Source organism: Rutidosis leptorrhynchoides, chromosome 3 (assembly GCF_046630445.1).
Source record: "Rutidosis leptorrhynchoides isolate AG116_Rl617_1_P2 chromosome 3, CSIRO_AGI_Rlap_v1, whole genome shotgun sequence".
In the NCBI taxonomy this organism is placed as follows: Eukaryota; Viridiplantae; Streptophyta; class Magnoliopsida; order Asterales; family Asteraceae; genus Rutidosis; species Rutidosis leptorrhynchoides.
Genome location: NC_092335.1, coordinates 166,933,193 through 166,951,537, shown reverse-complemented (window position 1 = coordinate 166,951,537; position 18,345 = coordinate 166,933,193). Strand labels below are relative to the sequence as shown.

At 37.1% G+C, this 18,345-nt stretch overlaps 1 protein-coding gene and 1 long non-coding RNA gene across 2 annotated transcripts; both read right to left on the bottom strand.

The window, feature by feature from the left end:
* Positions 1–977: 977 nt before the first annotated feature.
* Positions 978–3,677, bottom strand: LOC139896979 (uncharacterized). Its single transcript, XR_011776407.1, has 3 exons — positions 3,309–3,677; positions 2,420–3,151; positions 978–1,304 (listed from the first exon to the last, which is right to left on the bottom strand). It is a non-coding gene; the product is annotated as an uncharacterized lncRNA (long non-coding RNA).
* A 4,578-nt stretch (positions 3,678–8,255) lies between these two features.
* LOC139896977 (F-box/FBD/LRR-repeat protein At1g13570-like) lies at positions 8,256–10,600 on the bottom strand. Its single transcript, XM_071879614.1, has 5 exons — positions 10,518–10,600; positions 9,353–9,949; positions 9,149–9,277; positions 8,910–9,059; positions 8,256–8,822 (listed from the first exon to the last, which is right to left on the bottom strand). The coding sequence occupies exons 2-5, from the start codon at positions 9,932–9,934 to the stop codon at positions 8,514–8,516; spliced, it is 1,170 nt and encodes a 389-aa protein (XP_071735715.1). The 5' UTR covers positions 9,935–9,949; positions 10,518–10,600; the 3' UTR covers positions 8,256–8,513.
* Between the last annotated feature and the right edge of the window lie 7,745 nt (positions 10,601–18,345).

Below are 18,345 nucleotides of genomic sequence, written 5' to 3'. Positions count from 1 at the left end.
CCAACCCCAAAATAGGGACTGCCCTTAGCCAAGCAGAGGTGTGATCACTCTGCTGTGATTTCCATAAGGCCGATTGTCGGGGAGATAACGAAAAAGTGGATTCTGCAGAAGCGGTAACCTTTGTGAAATAAACATCTGCCAATTTCTTCATGAGTATTGGGGCAGCGACCTCACTCGGATTACCTAAAATATCAAACCCAACTGTTTTATTAAACAGACCCAATGCATCTTCAAAAGCACGACCAAGACCAACAATACTCGCATGACGTAGTAGCTTGGTCTGCAATCCAGCAGACTGTAATCGAGAAGCCAGAAAAGCATAATGACGAACATCTCCCGCAGAATAAACACCAAGCCCTCCAAATGCAAATGGCAAGGTGGCAAGCCGCCACTGCCAATCACCAAACCCAGGCCCTGAAGCAGTAACAATACGCTCCAAGGAAGATCGAAGGGCTCCATCGAAAGCGCGTTGAGCTGCCTCAAATATACTAGGAGGACAAGTACGCAAGGAAAAGTAGAGTTTAGAAACATTTTTTTTTTTTATTATTATTATTATTATTATTATTAGGTATATTTATTTTTTTATTGGCAAACTAAACAGCATAAACAGGAATAGACAAATTATGGTGGTAAGTGCTGGCTTTTATTTAGTGCCTCATTATATACAATGAAATGGACTACCATAATAAGCAAAACACTTGGGAAGAAAAACAAGAATCCATTCTAGTTTGCATATATATGGCCCTTCCTTTTTTCTTTTTCAGGTTATATCTGAAATCTGAGTGAGATTTTTTGTAAAATTCTTTTTCAAAGTTTTTTTTTTTTTTTTTTTTTTTTTTTTTTTTTTTTTTTTGGCTTAGTAACCAGTGCTTTGATTAGTATCATGTGACTGTTGCAAAAGATAACGATGAACATCAACCTTTGAGGTTTTATTGATAGGTAAGTTCGTTACCTAAAAGATATACTCCGTACTCCGTATGTTTTTAGTCCCACTGTTCTTAGACGATGATATATGGAATCCCTTATTTTGTTGTAGATGGTTACTCTACTTCAATATTTAGTTTACACGTATGATTCGGCCAACCAGATTATCATGTGACTGTTTCGGATCTTTTTTCCTGGCCACGCAAAAAATATATGTTGCTAATAAGGTTTGAGAAAAGAAATCAGGGATCCGTCCACATGTTATCTTGAGATGAATATATGATTTCCCAGTGTTGCTTGTATATGTCAGTTGCCAAATAACCCTTCACTAATAGAATTTTTAAGCAAAGTGTGGGTGTCTCTTGGTATATATGGAGTTCCTGGGATAAAAGATACATGGTCCAGTCATGAATCAAATCAAATATAAAATGGCTTACTACTCTATGATAATCAAGATTGGGGTAATATTTGCATTTAACCAAGTAAGTTCACCTTGAATATAGTGGATCCTAGTAGACACTTAACTTTTATGGAGATTTCCTAGTAAATGATAAACGGTGAACATTTGAACTGTTCAAGTTGCTCTAGCCATCTCAAAATATGTCACTAATATAATATAATTTAAACACTATGACTTTACTTGATAACAAGTTAAACTCAACCAATATTTTTAAATTGACAAAAATACACGTTTTTTCAAAACCTTCAAACAATATACACTTTAAAAAAAAAAAAAATGACAATATACACCATTGGGTCGACCATCATTTTGGTAGACCACTTCACAATGATGGTTGACTACATAGTCTACCAAACATTAAAGAGGAGTTGGTCGACCACTTCAATAGGATGGTCGATTACATAGTCTACCAAAACATTAAAGAGGAGTTGGTCGACCACTTCACAATGATGGTTGACTACATAGTCTACCAAACATTAAAGATGAGTTGGTCGACCACTTCAATAATGATGGTCGGCTACACATTGTTTCCACTATTGAAGTGGTCGACCATCACTATTGAAGTGGTCGACCAACTCCTCATTTATGTTTGATAGACTATGTAGTCAACCATCATTGTGAAGTGGTCGACCAGCTACTTGGTAGACTATGTAGTTAACCATCCTATTGAAGTGGTCGACCAACTCATCTTTAATGTTTGGTAGACTATGTAGTCAACCATCATTGTGAAGTGGTCGACCAATAGTTGGTCGACTACAGTCAAAAAAGTGTGATCGACCACTCTATACCCGTGGTCTACTAAAATGATGGTCGACCTAATGGTGTATATTGACAATTCTTTTAAAAAAGTATATATTGTTTGAAAACATTGAAAAAAATGTATTTTTACCAATTTCACTTTTTCAAAGTAATTGTCATTTTTTCTTTTACTTCTACATATGTCACCACCCATACTTCTACACTCATCAACGCTTGATTCATATTTCTAAATTAGTTCTAGTTCTAGTGTAAATAATATTTATAGAAATGACGTACCCTTGTAGCCTCGGCATTATTCTCTTTGTCCTCCAACTGCCTCTGACTTGCTCCTCAACAGCTTTGAGCCTTTCCTGGCAAGAAGCAAGTTCAGCAGCAGCAACATTCTCATCATCCTCTTCACAGAGTAGCCCATCAAGAATGGTAGAACTAATCAAAATATGAGCATGAAGACGAGCACTCCTTGCATCTTTAAGGGGAAAGGCTTGAAAAGCCTCGGTAAGGATAGGAGAGGCAAGCTTCTTTAGCCAGTGTCGGTGACCGGCATAGTCAATTTCAAGCCGGGATAAGAGGCTTGAAGAAACTCCTCGGGAGGAAAAGCAAAAAATTGGTCAGGATCCTCGGGAGGAGTAGAAGAATCAGAAAGGGTAATCTTCTCAACATTAGAGGTGCCATCAAGAGAGTAAAGTGTTGCTGAAAGAATCAAAAAACAAAGTGAGAAACGAAAAGACATCGGAATATGTTATTTAAATGTAAAGCAATGAAACTTAGGCTTAGCTTTCTTGGGCTTTAAAGTAATAACTCCCTTGACTTTGCGTTTAGTGCCTGAAGGTAGAGGGAAAGTTGCTGCATGAATGATGTCATTGTTGTCTGAGGCATTGTAATCACTTCCTTGCTCAGTTTCGGCAAGATCACGCTCCACAACCTCTTCATCTTGAAGAAGTAGCTCAACTACTTGAAAAGATAAAGCATCCAAATCTTTGAAAGCCATGGATCCACCAAGCTCCATCTCTACAAAAAATTAGATAAAAATATTAATATATCAATATCAATAAAGATAATAATAAAACAACAAAAAATTCGGATAGGGTAATTCTATCCTGTTCTTCATAAACTAAGCCGGAACATAACGACGGTGTTCCCAATTATTACTATTTTTGCCCATTACCAACATATGTTCCGGAAAGGGCTGTTGAGGGAATCTTTTATTCTTTATTTAAAGCAAAAGAGCTTCTTCGGCGTTATTTAGGACGGGTGCCTTGCACACTCCTTTTTTGGGCTTAAACCGACAGTTACAAAGGGCAAGAAACCTTAAAGGCAATTTTTCCTTAAGAATAAAGAAGAATGATTATCGCCATCCTTTCAAAGATGTTTCCATGTCACCGGTAAAGAAATACCCAAATTTCCTGTTTATGGGGTACCAGCCAATTTCGGAAGCACCAACAACAAAAGCAAAGCGAAAAAACCATAGAAAAGCGCAAATGTTTGGGGAATGAAAGTACATTTTCCACATGGTTAATTTCTGGTAAGCATGAGGATGAAGTTAGGCCGAAGAAATGCCATAAAATTCAAAAACAATCGTATAATAAATCTATGAGGGGAGGCATAGATTCACAATAGCAATAGCATTACCATAAATAGTACTACCTCTGTCTCATTCCAATAGGGCAGTATTTCATTTTGGGTTGTCCCATCATGATAATCCACTTCCATAAATAGAAAGGAAAGAAGATATTTCATTGATGTATCTGGAGAGAGAAGATATTTCATTGGTGGAGAAATGAAGTTAGTGGGATATCCTAAAACTGCGTGTTTTTTGTCTGTGGACAATTGGAATGAGACGGGGGAGTAGTAAATAAATTTTGAAGGAGGATTATGAGCCCTATGGTGGGGAGAAGGAATGGAAGGATTATAGGTCTTAACGAAAGGAAAGTCATTATATAAATGTGCCATATAGTCAACATCAACCAGACTCGCTACTTGTGAAACGTTTACTTTAATCTTAGCGATTCGACCACTTGTCAAAGGAGCAGATTCATTAGCCATTTCTTATGCAACAAAAATATGAAGAAATATAGAAAGGGACGGAAACTGACCCGAAAGTTTAAAGAAAAGTGAGATCTTAAAAGTGTTTGCTAATACAGAGAGAGGAATAACAGGATTGAAACCGTAAAAATGGCATAAAGAAGATGTAAAGGTATTTATATAATATGAAATAAAGATTTAATGGTGGATGATGATGACAGGTGTCAAAAAGTGAGAGAGAGAAAACATACGGGCATTTTGGAAGACAATGATTTAAAATTCAAAAATAGAGCAAACAGTGTGGTGGCAGAGATGTCTTTTTATCAATCAGTGCATTTAATGTAGGTCAAATCGGTCATAAGTGTATAAGTTTGGTAAAGAGCTTGTGCCTGCTAGCATTCCCAAACTGAGGGAACTTAATTATGCTCTCTAGATCCGTATCAAATAATCTTAAAATTTTGTAGACATTATTACTTATTTTATAAGAAGTCCATGACCATCAAGGGTCACAAACAAGCCGGCGCCGTTAGCAAAGATAAAAAAAAAAGTAAAGATCCCTCCAAACAAAAGTCCATGGAAGAAGATATCCGGATGAAGCAATGATAAGCGGATAGAAAGTATCCGGATGGAAGATTCCGTAAAGAAACACTTAGGTTGTGTTCACACGTAAGCCTTTCTGTTTGGGAAACGTATGTAGAATATCTTGTAGCCTCCACACGTTCACCAAAAATATGTGGGCATGGCACATGACTGGAGTGTTTGTGCCACGTCAGCCCGTAAATACACGAAAGTTTGTTATACCCGTTTGTTACAACCATAAAAGGCACGTGTGTCATGTCATCATTCCCGCTAACAAATTTCTTATCAATAAATAGACCCCTTGAGTCATTCATTACATACAACACAATCACTATAAACTTACTCTGGAAAATTTAATACTTGGATCATAAGTTTACTCACATTCCGATTGAATTCCGATCATCATCGGAGTTCAATCGATTTCTCAATATTAATTACTAAATCTAATTGAATAGATTAATCTGATTGATTATTTTACGCCCCCGAGAATCCAAACCCTGGTCAGGTTTACATGAATAACGGAGTTAAAACAATCAATCACCTTCACTTTTCCCAAAAATTAGCACTGACCTTAAATAAATTGTTTTTTAGTCAAAACTCTGTTTTAGGTTCGATCATATGGCATGAATGTTGATAACAATGTGGATATTGTGCTTTTTGTTGCTTTCTATATGTAGGTGTTTTTAATGGTATAATTTTATTTCAAGTTCAATCAGAGGCGAAATTAAATTGAGATTATTTTCCGATTCAACAGTAATATTTTATCCGATTTTTAGTTTCTATCTATCGTTTTATCCCTTTTCTAACAATTATAATGTTGGGTTCTATATTTCGGTTTCAATATCACATTTCTAGATTGTTAAATCCGCTCTTTATGTTAGTTTTATTGGCAAAAATAACTACAACTTATATAAAAATGAGGTCCTTTTTCAAAGAAAAATGCTCTTAACAGAGAAAACAAAAGAGTAGGGAAACGTGAAAACTCACACCTAAAAAGCAATCATCTAAACAAGAAGTATCTATAAACTAGTCTCCCTCAAAAACCCTAAAACAAACTAACCAATACTAAACTGAATAGAACACGATAATAATAGGAACCAAACCAAACGAACTAAGTGAAATCAACAAACAACAAAAGGTAAACAAAAAAACACGAGACAAACCCAAGCTCTCATCTCTAGGTCCACCTTTTCAATTTACCATTAATCGTCTCTTTCAAAGTGTTCTTTCCGGACTGATTCCCTATCTTGTAAGATAACACATTGGCGGATCTGTCACCTGGTACTAGGGATGGCAATGGATACCCGATCCAGTAGATATCCATCCGATCCACCCGGTTATTCGTGGATATGGACGATCTAAATGGATATGGCTATGGATGTGGATGAAAAAATTTCATCCATGGATGAACCCGCTTTCCCCCGAAATAACTAAATATATAAATTTATCACTCAAATTAGTATCATTTATGTAGTGATATTTCATTAATTATATTCATATTCATCTTTCTTTATATTTTCTCTAAAAATATAACTTTCTTCTTATATTTTGTTTTGTTTAAATAATCAAATGTATTTATCGTACTTTGGTGGTTCAAATGTGATTCCATGTAACTAAAAGTAAGCAACTTACATGTCGATATCTTTACACGTTTAATAGGTTATCTATTGAATATTTGTTATATATATTAGTAAAATGTGACTTTCGGTCGCATAAACTTTTAAAAATATTACTTTTGATCGTATATAGTGAACTACCGCTTATAATTGTTAAAAATAAAATAAATTTAAACGGATATGGATAATTATCTATTAACCCGCTTCACCCGATGGATATGGATATGGATGGATGAAAAGTAAAAAAAATAAATGGATATGGATATGGATACGGCATCACCCGATCCATATCCGATCAATTGCCATCCCTACCTGGTACACTCTCCACACTCTCCTCGGCCAAACGTGTCATCATTTCATTGAATGCCGCAAAAGCCTCCGTGAACATATTTCCTTTCCCGTTTGCCGATGAACCGTCGTCTCTTCCATCATGAGAATTCAAAAACAAGTTTTGAATTGCGTCCTCGTAATTCATGTCATCAATGTGATCTTTAAGTTTTTAAGTACCCGAAGTGGAAGCCTCGTTCTCCTTCGTTCTTGACTTCAAATTAGCTTTACCAAGTAAACTTCTTGAAACATCTCTATTCAAGACGTATCACGATTTACTAAAACCTTCACACGAGGGGACCTCGCAATCACAATATCTTCTTCCACTACGACCAATCAACACCGGTAATGGCCTATCTTCGTTCAATTTTAACGTACGTTAATCCAAAACTTCTTCTTTCTTTCTCTTTTCTCCTTCAATTGGGCCAACCTTTCCGCAAACGTTATTTTATAATCATTTGGCTCCGAAACACAAATAGAAACGGCATCAGAATCATAGACTGGGCCCTCGTTGGCATACATTTTGCTACACATTTTCTCTTTAGTTTCATCAAAACCAACAACACCACCAATACTCGATACACCAGCTGAAACATCTAAAGGAAGATTCGAAACATTTCCTTTCAAAATAACCTCATCCAATGAGCCACATTTGTCATTTTATGAATTAAAACAACTAGCGTCATTAATAATCACCACCGTTTTTTAGGAAATGTTTAGAATCTGATGAGTCAAAAGTTATTTTACTATGTCTAAGTATTTTTGAGTATGAAAGTCGAAGTCTGGATATCATAGACTATGTTGTGCAGGAAGAACAGACTCCGACTTAGTAAAATAATGGCACGACGGACTCAAGAGTCAAGAGCCTGATTGACAAGATCTTTCCTTTGGGTTGTATTGTAGCACATCTACCAATCACTATATAAATGGCAACAAACAAGAAGATCACTTATAATAGATTATAATAATACATCATATCTAAACGTAATACAAATTTGATTTTAAGTATTTAATACGATATCTGAATCTACTCTTCTAGTCTAGGTTATATATCCCATCTCATCGGGCTTAATATTCATGCAGCTACCAATGTACATCTTTACGTCCACTTTGCACGACAAAACGCTAGTTTCAAATGCATCACGTATTGGCATAAGAGTTTATATGTTTAGTATAAAGCTTGAAGGTACATAAGAGTTTATCGACAAACACCAAAGTCAGAATTTTGACTGACAAACTCCAAAGTCAAAACTTGAAGTGTCATTCTGCCCGAATTCATTTTTAGTATGAATGCATTTCATTCATGTTCTAAATTAAAATAACATTCAAAACTTAAAATATATGTAGATTTGAGTCCTTCACCTCATCCAAAATCATCATATTATACATGTAAAATCTAGGACTGTGTACCTTAAATAATGAGAAGTGTACCAGAGGTAATGCATATATTCCTAGGCAATTGTTGTTACACATATTTGACAAATTGATTTGGGGCTCTCTGTAGGCATATGTTAGAAACTGCATTTCCTAATCACCAATAACAAGATAAAGAAGTATTTACAAAATAATGAACTTAAATGAGTTGAGATGATTTATTTACTTCAAAAGCAAGCTTCGAATTTATCACAAAGCATAAAGTAGCACTTAATACTACATAATAACATAATCGAAACAGGTACTCCACATAATTGTCCACATAATACCACAACATCTCAAAAGACATCAGAAAAATAACATAAACAGAAAGTAGGACAACACTTCAAAGGCAAGCTTCGGATTTATCACAAAGCACGAAGTGGAACTAATCCGACAAAAAAAAACATAATTTAAAATTTTGGGCGTTCAATAATTAATTTTGTTGAAGGGGATGCACGTGGAAATGGCAGATATATAGCATCTCTAAGAAGCTTCAGTTCTTCGTCAATGGAAACATTTTCATTAAGCTCAATTCGTGCTATCTTTAGTACAGGCGATTTAGCCACGATGAGTTTCACAAATTCCATCTCAAACACACTGTTACTAAATCGTACTATTTCAAAACGTATAAGATGATCTAACTGCAAATTTAAGTCATCTTGGAGATCAACAAACTTATTGCAACTTCCCAGATATGGTAACTTTTCATTACCACACATCTAATTAAGAAAACATGGTGAAATGTCATCAAAACTGTATTATAATAACCATTATCCGATTATCGTAAGCAATATGACTATATATACCTGTAAAAATATTCGTTCTAGATTTGGTGAGCTCCTGATTATGCAAAGGGCAGATGAAATGCCATCTTGTTCCCTTAGGCACACATCTAAACGAACATATTTGAGGTGAGAAGTCGAAAGCTTACTTGGCATACCACCTGCGCTTAAGTACTTTAAGGAAGAAAAAAAAAAACAAAAATGAAGATTAGCAATCATAATATTCTGGTATGAGATGTAATACAATCTTTGATCAAAATCACCTTCATGTAATACTCTGAGAGATCTAAAGTATGAACTAAAGGCACGCACTCGAAAAACTTTACAAAATTAAAGGAGTTTTCTTTTTCATAATCCTCTTCAAAGTCTTCTTCATCATAATCAAACTCCATCTATAAACAAAAACATACATTTAATCAATCAAATTTTCAAGTGAAGGAACTTAACAAAAGGTTATATAACGTCACCAAACGGATTATCTCAAGTAGTGGGGAATTCGAGAGCAAACGCTGAAGCACTTGAGCAGGAACTTGAAACTTTTCAAAGGACATTTTCTTCAACTTATTAAATCCATTAAATGTCAATGGAAGTTCAAATTCACAATTTATTAGCTCTAAAGATTCTAACCCTTGCATTGAGTAGAACGAAGTTGGTAGTTTGTAGAAGGTGTCCAAAGTATCAATGCTCAAATCCTTCACATTAATTCTCCTTGAAAGATAAAGTATGATCTGGTCAAATTCGGTTACCATGGACCATTTGTCGACATCAAACTCAAACTTTAGCATCGTCGGACCACTGTGCATTAACAAAATATGGAAGATCGCAATGACAAACTTATATTGCACCAAAATTCCGTCAATAGCTAACGCTTGAATCAGGTTGTAATCAAATACAAGTTTGGGCATAGTCATCCAGCAATATCTCCATTTCCTTGACAAAATGCTCGTTCTCAATGCATCTCGTATTGGCATAAGAGTTAAAATAGTTTCCATTATGTTTTGAGGAAGGGAGCTGATTATATCCAAACTCATGCATTGAGTTTTCATCATATACACACGCCACGTCTGCAGCATATAATGTAAGTCCGCAAATCCAAACGTATTACTAAGTACTTTCAGTTATAAAAAAAAGTAACACTAATATTAGTATTATTCATTGTTCATTATTACATATAACTCTATCACTATTAAAACTATTTAATTTAATTAATTATTTATAATTTATATATATTAAGTCACTAATAATACTTGCTCTATTAGTTATCATAAACATATTTGGTACCCTAAAAAGACGGCGACATTCAACTGATCATCGCTTTTCACCATCGTTTGTTTTTTTCAATTTCAGCATTGGGGTTTAATTTGTCTTTCAACTTCAAAAAGCACTCCGTATAAAAGACGGGAAAAAAACCCAAAATTATCACCTTCTGATCGGTTTAGGGGCCCATTATCAGATTGAAGTATTGTTTAGTTGTTTTTTAATCTAATTAGTAGATAGATTATAGATGGATAATGCATAAAACTTGAATTAAAATTATATTAATCCGCGGTAAAATGAGTTGTTAAGCTAAGTAAGAGAAAAGTACTCCGTACATGTTAGATTTTATACAAGAAAAAACAGAGTATGAATTACCTCTACGCTTTTGATCGATTCAGGGCTCCATTATCATCATCAGCAGCATCATCAGGGAACAGTTTTGAATTGAAAGTGCAAAGGAGCAGCCAACCAAACGTAAGTATTTTAATTTAGGGTAAATTTTATTTATACAGCAAAGGATTTACGTACATATTTTTTTTTTTGAGAATTCAGAATATACAATTACGGCAGAGTCCCTGTTTTTATTCGGTCTAAATATTTTTATTTATTTATACGGTCCTTGTAATTTACAAAAGTTATGTGGTCGTCCTAATTACTAACGGGTGTAGCGAAATGTAAGGATCGCATAGCCCAAACACAATGTCCTGCAATATAAGCTCAAGATTGGTATTAGAGGGACTTCCCCTTAGACTTATATACATACATTTGTTTTTGTCTCCCTCCTATGTGGGATAGGTTTGCGCCCTAACAATCCTCCCCTCAAACCGAAGATCACATCACCGAGCCTCCCCTTCAACGATACTCCCGCCATCTTATATCACCAGTCTCTTTTCTTTCACTTTTCTTTCACTACCGGGACACGCCTCTTATACCGCCGATCTCTTTCTTTCACTTTTCTTTCACCATCGGGACACGCCGCACTTCCACGCCTTGGGAAGGAAGACTTTCGATATAAGGCACCATGGCTCCATTATCGTTGGCAAACTGAGGGGTGTGCCATGTCGCACCGTGCGCTTAGGGGTGCGCCACCACTGCGTTGTTCACCACATCGGGCTATAACCTGGCTCTGATGCCATTTGTAAGGATCGCATAGCCCAAACACAATGTCCTGCAATATAAGCTCAAGAGTCCATCCTTTTCTAAAACCAATTGGTATTAGAGGGACTTTCCCTTAGACTTATATACATACATTTGTTTTTGTCTCCCTCCTATGTGGGATAGGTTTGCACCCCAACACGAAATTGTTAAATTCACTCACATGTCACATGTTATGTTAGTACGCTCAAGGGAAATGCACTCATTTCATATTTCCCTAGTCTTTTATATTCTCCATGCACCTAACTTCGAGTGTGTTTGGCTGACCAGCTGCTATTAGAGCTTATAAGCTCCAACTCTACCTAAAAGTTCCAGCTTCAGTTCTCGTTAGTTTCGTCCAAACATACCCTATGAGAGCTTAAGAAAACTTATAGGAGCACGAGTTTATGATTTTAATAAGTTCCAAAAAATAAACTTTGTTTGGCATATACCAAAAATTAGAGCTTATAAAAAAAAAAAAAAAAAAAAAAAAAAAAAAAAAAAAAGCTCTATAAGAATAAGCTCTTGGTAGCTTCTTAAGAAATGTAGAGCTTACGATACTAAAATATCTAAAGTACTCTTTGTTATACTACAGTATTATTTTACACTTTACATCTACTATACCAAACACTTATAAAAAAATATTAAGCTCTAGCTTCGCTGTCTTGACTATGGCGTTATAGACACTAAAATGTTAAAAGGTTCTGATGTAGGTGCTTCGTTGTGTGCATATGATCTGGTGGATCATAATTGGCTCTGAGAAACAAGAAGAATGGGACGTGCTGTAGCGACCCGACCAAATCATGTTTGACGACGCCGTCTACGTAGGTCCCATTACATGGTCATAAGTCTTTAAGATAACGTTTGACCGAAAAACATGTCGCATTCATTTCATAAGTATGGATGTTTCAAGGTTTACAAAGTAGTTCGACAACTAGTTACATAACAAGGTTTAAAGTACAATGAAACATATGCGACACAATTTGAAAGTAGTCAAAAGACGCTCTACGTATGCAAGTATACTCGACATCCAATGCAAGTATCAAAAAGAATGAGCGGAAGCATGTATCATTAAGCATTCAAGGACATGAGAAAACATAAAAGAATCTGTCAACGAAAACGTTGGTGAAATCATAGTGGTATGCATAAAGTATATTTGTATCACAAGGTTTAGTATAAATCGTTTATCAAGCGTATACATCTCAAAAGATGTGTTTGTATCACGAGCACCCAATTATCAAACTTAACTGAATCTTACCTCTGCATAATAGTGTTAGAACCTACACTATACATCGAAAGTACGTTTCATTCATCTGAATGAGGGTTCGTCAAACCAGCATGGCCACACAACATAATTTCTCGCTTACACTCTACAAGTGTAACTAATGATAATTGGACTTGAGGATTTTCGTTCTAACTCGTATGTATCTTTGCTTTCGTATAGTATTCAAAGTATCAAAGTATGAAAAGTATATATATACATGTGAAAAGTATATATAAGTATGTAATGTATATGTTTTCTCATCCCACGATTTTAAAAGTATAAAAGTATTTGAGAAGTGGGGCTATGATCTCACCTTGAGTGTAGGAAAGTAAATTTACTCCAACAAGTAACGTGTGCAAGAACAATGCTAGTCTCGACCTAAACAATTAGGTTGTATCAATAACGATTGTCACGATTGGTCAAAGATGTTCAATTAGTCCTATGGCTCAATACGACTCGATTATGTAGCATGTGAATCAAATTGTCAAGTTTCATGCAAGATACAAGTATAGAAACAAGTTAGAAAGATTGCATAATCATTTGGTTAAGTTTGACAAAAAGTCAAACTTTGGTCGGTCAAAGTCAACGAAAAAGTCAACACATTCGGGTCTGGTCCCGAACTATTTTTCTGAGGTTTTTAATCATATATGAGCATGTTAGAATAAGTTTCATGTGAATCGGAGGTGCGTAGCATAGCAAACATTTTTCGAAAATTGACAAAGTTGGACAGCCCACTTTGGCGCGCCGCGCGGGTATATGGCGCGCCGCGCCATTACCTGTGCAGAGAATTCTGGCAGTTTTTAAGTTTTATGCACGAACCTAACTTCAAACAATCACCATTTATGACCCGCAAACAACCAAAGCATGATATCATCGGAAAGGTATTTTGACAAGGAAAACAACTAAACACATTTCATCAATCACATTTACTTTTACAACAACAAAAATCACATTCAAAGCTCCTCATTAAATGCATTCAAGTTCATAAATGAAATTCGATGATTCGGCAACAAATTTACATGAATGATATGCCGTTTCGAAGGTGATCAAGCATACAATACAACCTAACACTTACAAATAACATTTCATGTCATTCAAAGCATTTAATGTTCACATTCAATTCTATCAAACCCTAACCAACAACATCAAAATCACTAATCATGTTTATGAAGTTTTCTAAAACAACCTACACATCAAATTGAAACTATTGATGTTAGGAACACATTTAATACATGCATTTATAACATTTTAACATCATTCAACAACCAAATCACCAAATCAAACACACCAAAGTTTATGTTCATGCTAGTTACTTCAAATAACAAAATCGAACATATAAATCATATATTCATGTTAGACTTGAGCCATAGACACTAATTAACAACTTTATAACTTAAAAACATCAAGAACATAAAATCTAGTGATTTTAGAAAGTTACCCAAATGTAATGAAATCGGTATGGAATCGAAGAGGAAGTTGCAAGGATTCCAAATATGTAATGTGTTTTGATTTAAGCTTGCTTGAACGAATTTAGATGATGATTCTTTGAGATGGAGTTTGAGAGAATAATTGAAAGTATTAAAAGAAAATGTAAAAGGGAAAATGGATAAATGAGAGGAGGAGGAGAAGTGTTGACCCTTTGACCTAGTCAAAGGTTTGGCACTTTGGCAAGTTTGATCCCTTTAGTTCGGTTGCGGGTGCGTGAATTACCTAAACGAGATATTTTAAAACGCGTATTAACGGGAGATGTTATAGTCATATAACGGAATTTAAATAATTAAACGGAAAAGTAAACGGAAAAAGGCGGGATGTTACATTACCTACTCCTCAAAAGAAATTTCGTCTCGAAATTTAAGCAGGCGTAGTAATCGTCGTTTCTTCCTCGAAATCTTGTGTTTCCAGAACCGGGAACAAGTGAGGGTATTTCTTTTACATTTGGTCTTGCCTTTCCCAAGTAAACTCGGGTCCCCTTTTGGCGTTCCAACGGACTTTAACAATCGAAATTCGGCTTTGTTTCAATGTCTTAACGGAGATGTCCACAATTTCAACCGGTTCCTCCACGAAATGAAGTTTGTCATCAATAGTAAGTTCCTCGAGAGGGATGACGATATCGGGTTCGGCAAGACACTTTTTCAAGTTAGTTACATGGAAGGTAGGATGAACGGAGTTCAATTGAGGCGGAAGATCTAAACGATAAGCAACGGTTCCAATACGCTCCAAGATTTCGAAAGGACCAATATACCGCGGATTTAATTTCCCACGTTTTCCAAAATGAATTACACCTTTCCAAGGCACGACTTTTAACATTACTCGGTCACCGACTTGAAATTCGAGGTCGTTGCGTCTTTTGTCGGTATAGCACTTTTGACGACTCCGGACCGTCCGAAGCCTATCTCGGATTTGTACGATCTTCTCGGTGGTTTCGTGAATGAGTTCGGGTCCGGTGATTTACACGTCGCCTACCTCGGCCCAACAAAGAGGAGAGAGACATTTTCGGCCATATAATGCTTCAAAAGGTGCGGCTTTTATACTCGCGTGATAACTATTATTGTAAGAGAACTCGGCGAGAGGTAAGTGCATGTCCCAAGCTTTTCCAAAATTGACAACACAAGCCCGTAACATGTCCTCTAAAGTTTGAATTGTGCGTTCGCTTTGCACATCGGTTTGAGGATGATATGCGGTGCTCATGTCTAAACGCGTTCTCAATGCTTCTTGCAAGGTACGCTAAAATCTAGAAACAAAACGGCCATCTCGATCGGAGATAATCGATAAAGGTACACCGTGTCGGGCTACGATCTCCTTAAGGTAAAGTTGTGCAAGTTTCTCCATTTTTTCAGTCTCCTTCATGGCGAGAAAGTGTGCGGATTTGGTGAGAAGGTCAACAATAACCCAAATGGTATCATAACCGCCCGTCGTTTTTGGTAGTTTGGTGATAAAATCCATCGTTATCCTTTCCCACTTCCATTGCGGGATCTTGGGTTGTTGAAGTAGTCCGGACGGTCTTTGGTGTTCGGTTTTGACTTTGGAACATGTCAAACACTTGGAAACATAAGTAGCTACGTCCCTTTTGATGTTCGGCCACCAATATTGTTGTTTAAGGTCGTGGTACATCTTATTGGCACCGGGGTGAATCGAGTATCGTGACTTATAGGCTTCATCTAAAATAAGACTTCGTAGGTCCCCATATCTAGGCACCCAAATCCTTCCGGCGAAATATCGAAGTCCGGTCTCCCTAACTTCGAATCGAGAGACGGGAATGTTCAAGAGCTCGTGTGAAACGTTTTCATCTATGAGAGCCTCATCTTGGGCTACCCGAATTTAGCTATTAAGGTTGGTGTAGATGGTGATGTTTAAGGCTCGGACACAAAGAGGCACCGCTCTTTCTTTTCGACTCAAGGCATCGGCTACTACATTTGCCTTTCCGGGATGGTAACGAAGCTCGCAATTGTAATCGTTTAAGGTTTCAATCTACCTTCGTTGTCTCATGTTTAGTTGATTTTGGTCGAAGATGTGTTGGAGACTTTTGTGATCGATAAAGATAGTACTCTTGGTTCCATAAAGATAGTGTCTCCACATTTTTAGTGCAAAGACAACGGCTCCGAGTTCGAGATCATGTGTCGTGTAGTTTCGTTCATGAATTTTGAGTTGTCGAGAAGCATAAGCAATGACTTTCTTTCGTTGCATCAATACACACCCAAAACAATGTTTCGAGGCATCGCATTTACAACAAAATCGTCATTGTCTTCGGAAAGTGACAAGATAGGAGCGGTGGTTAGCTTTGTTTTCAAGATTTGAAATGCGGATTCTTGTTCGGTCACCCAAATGAATTTCTTTCCCTTGTGAGTTAACGCAGTTAGAGGATGAGCAACCAAAGAGAAATCCTTGATGAATCTACGGTAGTATCCGGCGAGACCCAAAAATTGACGAATGTGAGTAGGAGTAGTAGGAGTCTCCCATTTACTAATGGCTTCGATTTTTGATGGATCGACTTTAATACCTTGATCACTTACAACATGACCAAGAAATTGAACTTCCTTCAACCAAAATTCACACTTGGAGAATTTGGCATAGAGTCGTTCTTGTCTCAATAGTTCAAGCACAAGTCGGAGATGTTGTTCGTGTTCTTCTTCGCTTTTAGAATAGACCAAGATGTCATCGATGAATACAATAAGAATTGTTGAGAAGAAACGTACCCGTGACTAGTTCAGTGTCATCCCGGGCTTCCTCGGTGTTGATGTTGAAAGCTCGGCCGCGCGTATTGGGGTTATCTTTCCTCTTCGGGCATGCATTTCTATAATGGCCCGTTTGGCCACATTCGTAACAAGTGCCCGTCTTTGGTGCATTGGGCCACTTTCGAGCGACGGGAGTGGCACTTTTACAATCGTTGGCCTTATGACCAATTCCTTGGCACCGATGGCAAATTAGCTTACTACATTCGCCAAAGTGATGTTTGTTGCATTTGTTGCAAAGAGGTAGAATTCCGGCATAACCCTTCTTGCCGTCGGAGGTGAAAGATTTCTTGGCAAAGTTGTTGTTGCTTGATTGGGGAGCTTCCCATTTTCTTTTGTTGTTACCCGACTTGTCCTCGGCTTTAGGTGCCGGTACTACGATTTCGTCCACTGTCTCTATCAATTTGCGGGCCATGTTCAAAGCTTCTTGATGATTAGGGGGTTTGGATGACATTACTCCGTGTTTGATGCTCTTTGGAAGACCATCCATGTAAAGTTCAACCCTTAAAGCTTCGGGGTTCACAAGATTTGGGCACATCAAGGCTAGTTCGGAAAATCGTTGATTATAAGCCTTGAGATCATTTCCGATCGCCTTTAAAGTTCTTAGCTCTTGTTCGAGCCTTCGGGTTTCTTCACGAGGGAAATATTCGACAATCATCTTTTCCCTCAAGTCGGCCCAAGAGAGGGCGTGAGCTTCATCGGTACCCACCGATTGTACATAAGTATTCCACCATGTAAGAGCGACACCGGCGAAGGTGTGAGTGGAGTATTTGACCTTGTCTTGGTCCCGACAACTGCTTATGCTAAAGACGGCTTTCGTTTGCTCAAACCATCGGGTGAGCACGACCGGTCCCCCGGTTCCATCGAAAGTGTGAGGTTTGCACCCCATGAAAGCTTTATAGGAGCATCCCTCGTTTGAGTTACCGGCCCCATTGTTGTTGTTGTTGTTGTTGTGGTTGTTATTATTGTTATTGTTGTTGGAAGAGTGACCGGCCATGGCCGCATCTACGGCGGTAGCTATCATCCGTTCGAGAGCTTGTTCGGGAGTTTCATTGCGGCGTACACGACGAGGAGCCATTGTTCCTTCAAGACACAAGAATATCATTGATTAGTATTTTCAATAATACTAACCGTGATATAGAATAAAGATAAAGAGAAGTTTTTCCTCGACTCGCCTTAAATTCTTTATGCCATAATGTCGGAACGTTCATATGAGTCACCGTAATATAATCCCGGAAATTATATTACCCTGATTCATATGTGCATTCGACATCATTTCATATAGTCAAGGTGGCGTGTCAATCAAATTAAACAACGTGAGATTAAGATGAACTAAGAGTAGATATGGGTAGAAGCGTTCGAGTATAAATGCACAAGTAGTCAAGTAATTCCTACTTCAAGTCTATATGCCGGTTGTAGTCTAGACTCACCAATGTACCCCGTGACTCGAGGTTGACACCAATGAACTCTAAATCCCTACAACCAACGCTCTGATACCATCTGTAGCGACCCGACCAAATAATGTTTGACGTCGCCGTCTACTTAGGTCCCGTTACGTGGTCATAAGTCTTTAAAA

Excerpts from the sequence above, each read along its gene's own strand:
- LOC139896977 (XM_071879614.1), bottom strand. The coding sequence starts at position 9,934 with ATGATGAAAACTCAATGCATGAGTTTGGATATAATCAGCTCCCTTCCT. Across the intron at positions 9,278-9,352 it reads TACTTGAGATAATCCGTTTG|ATGGAGTTTGATTATGATGA; the intron begins GTGACGTTATAT and ends TTTTGTTTATAG. Across the intron at positions 8,823-8,909 it reads TAGAACGAATATTTTTACAG|ATGTGTGGTAATGAAAAGTT; the intron begins GTATATATAGTC and ends TTTCTTAATTAG.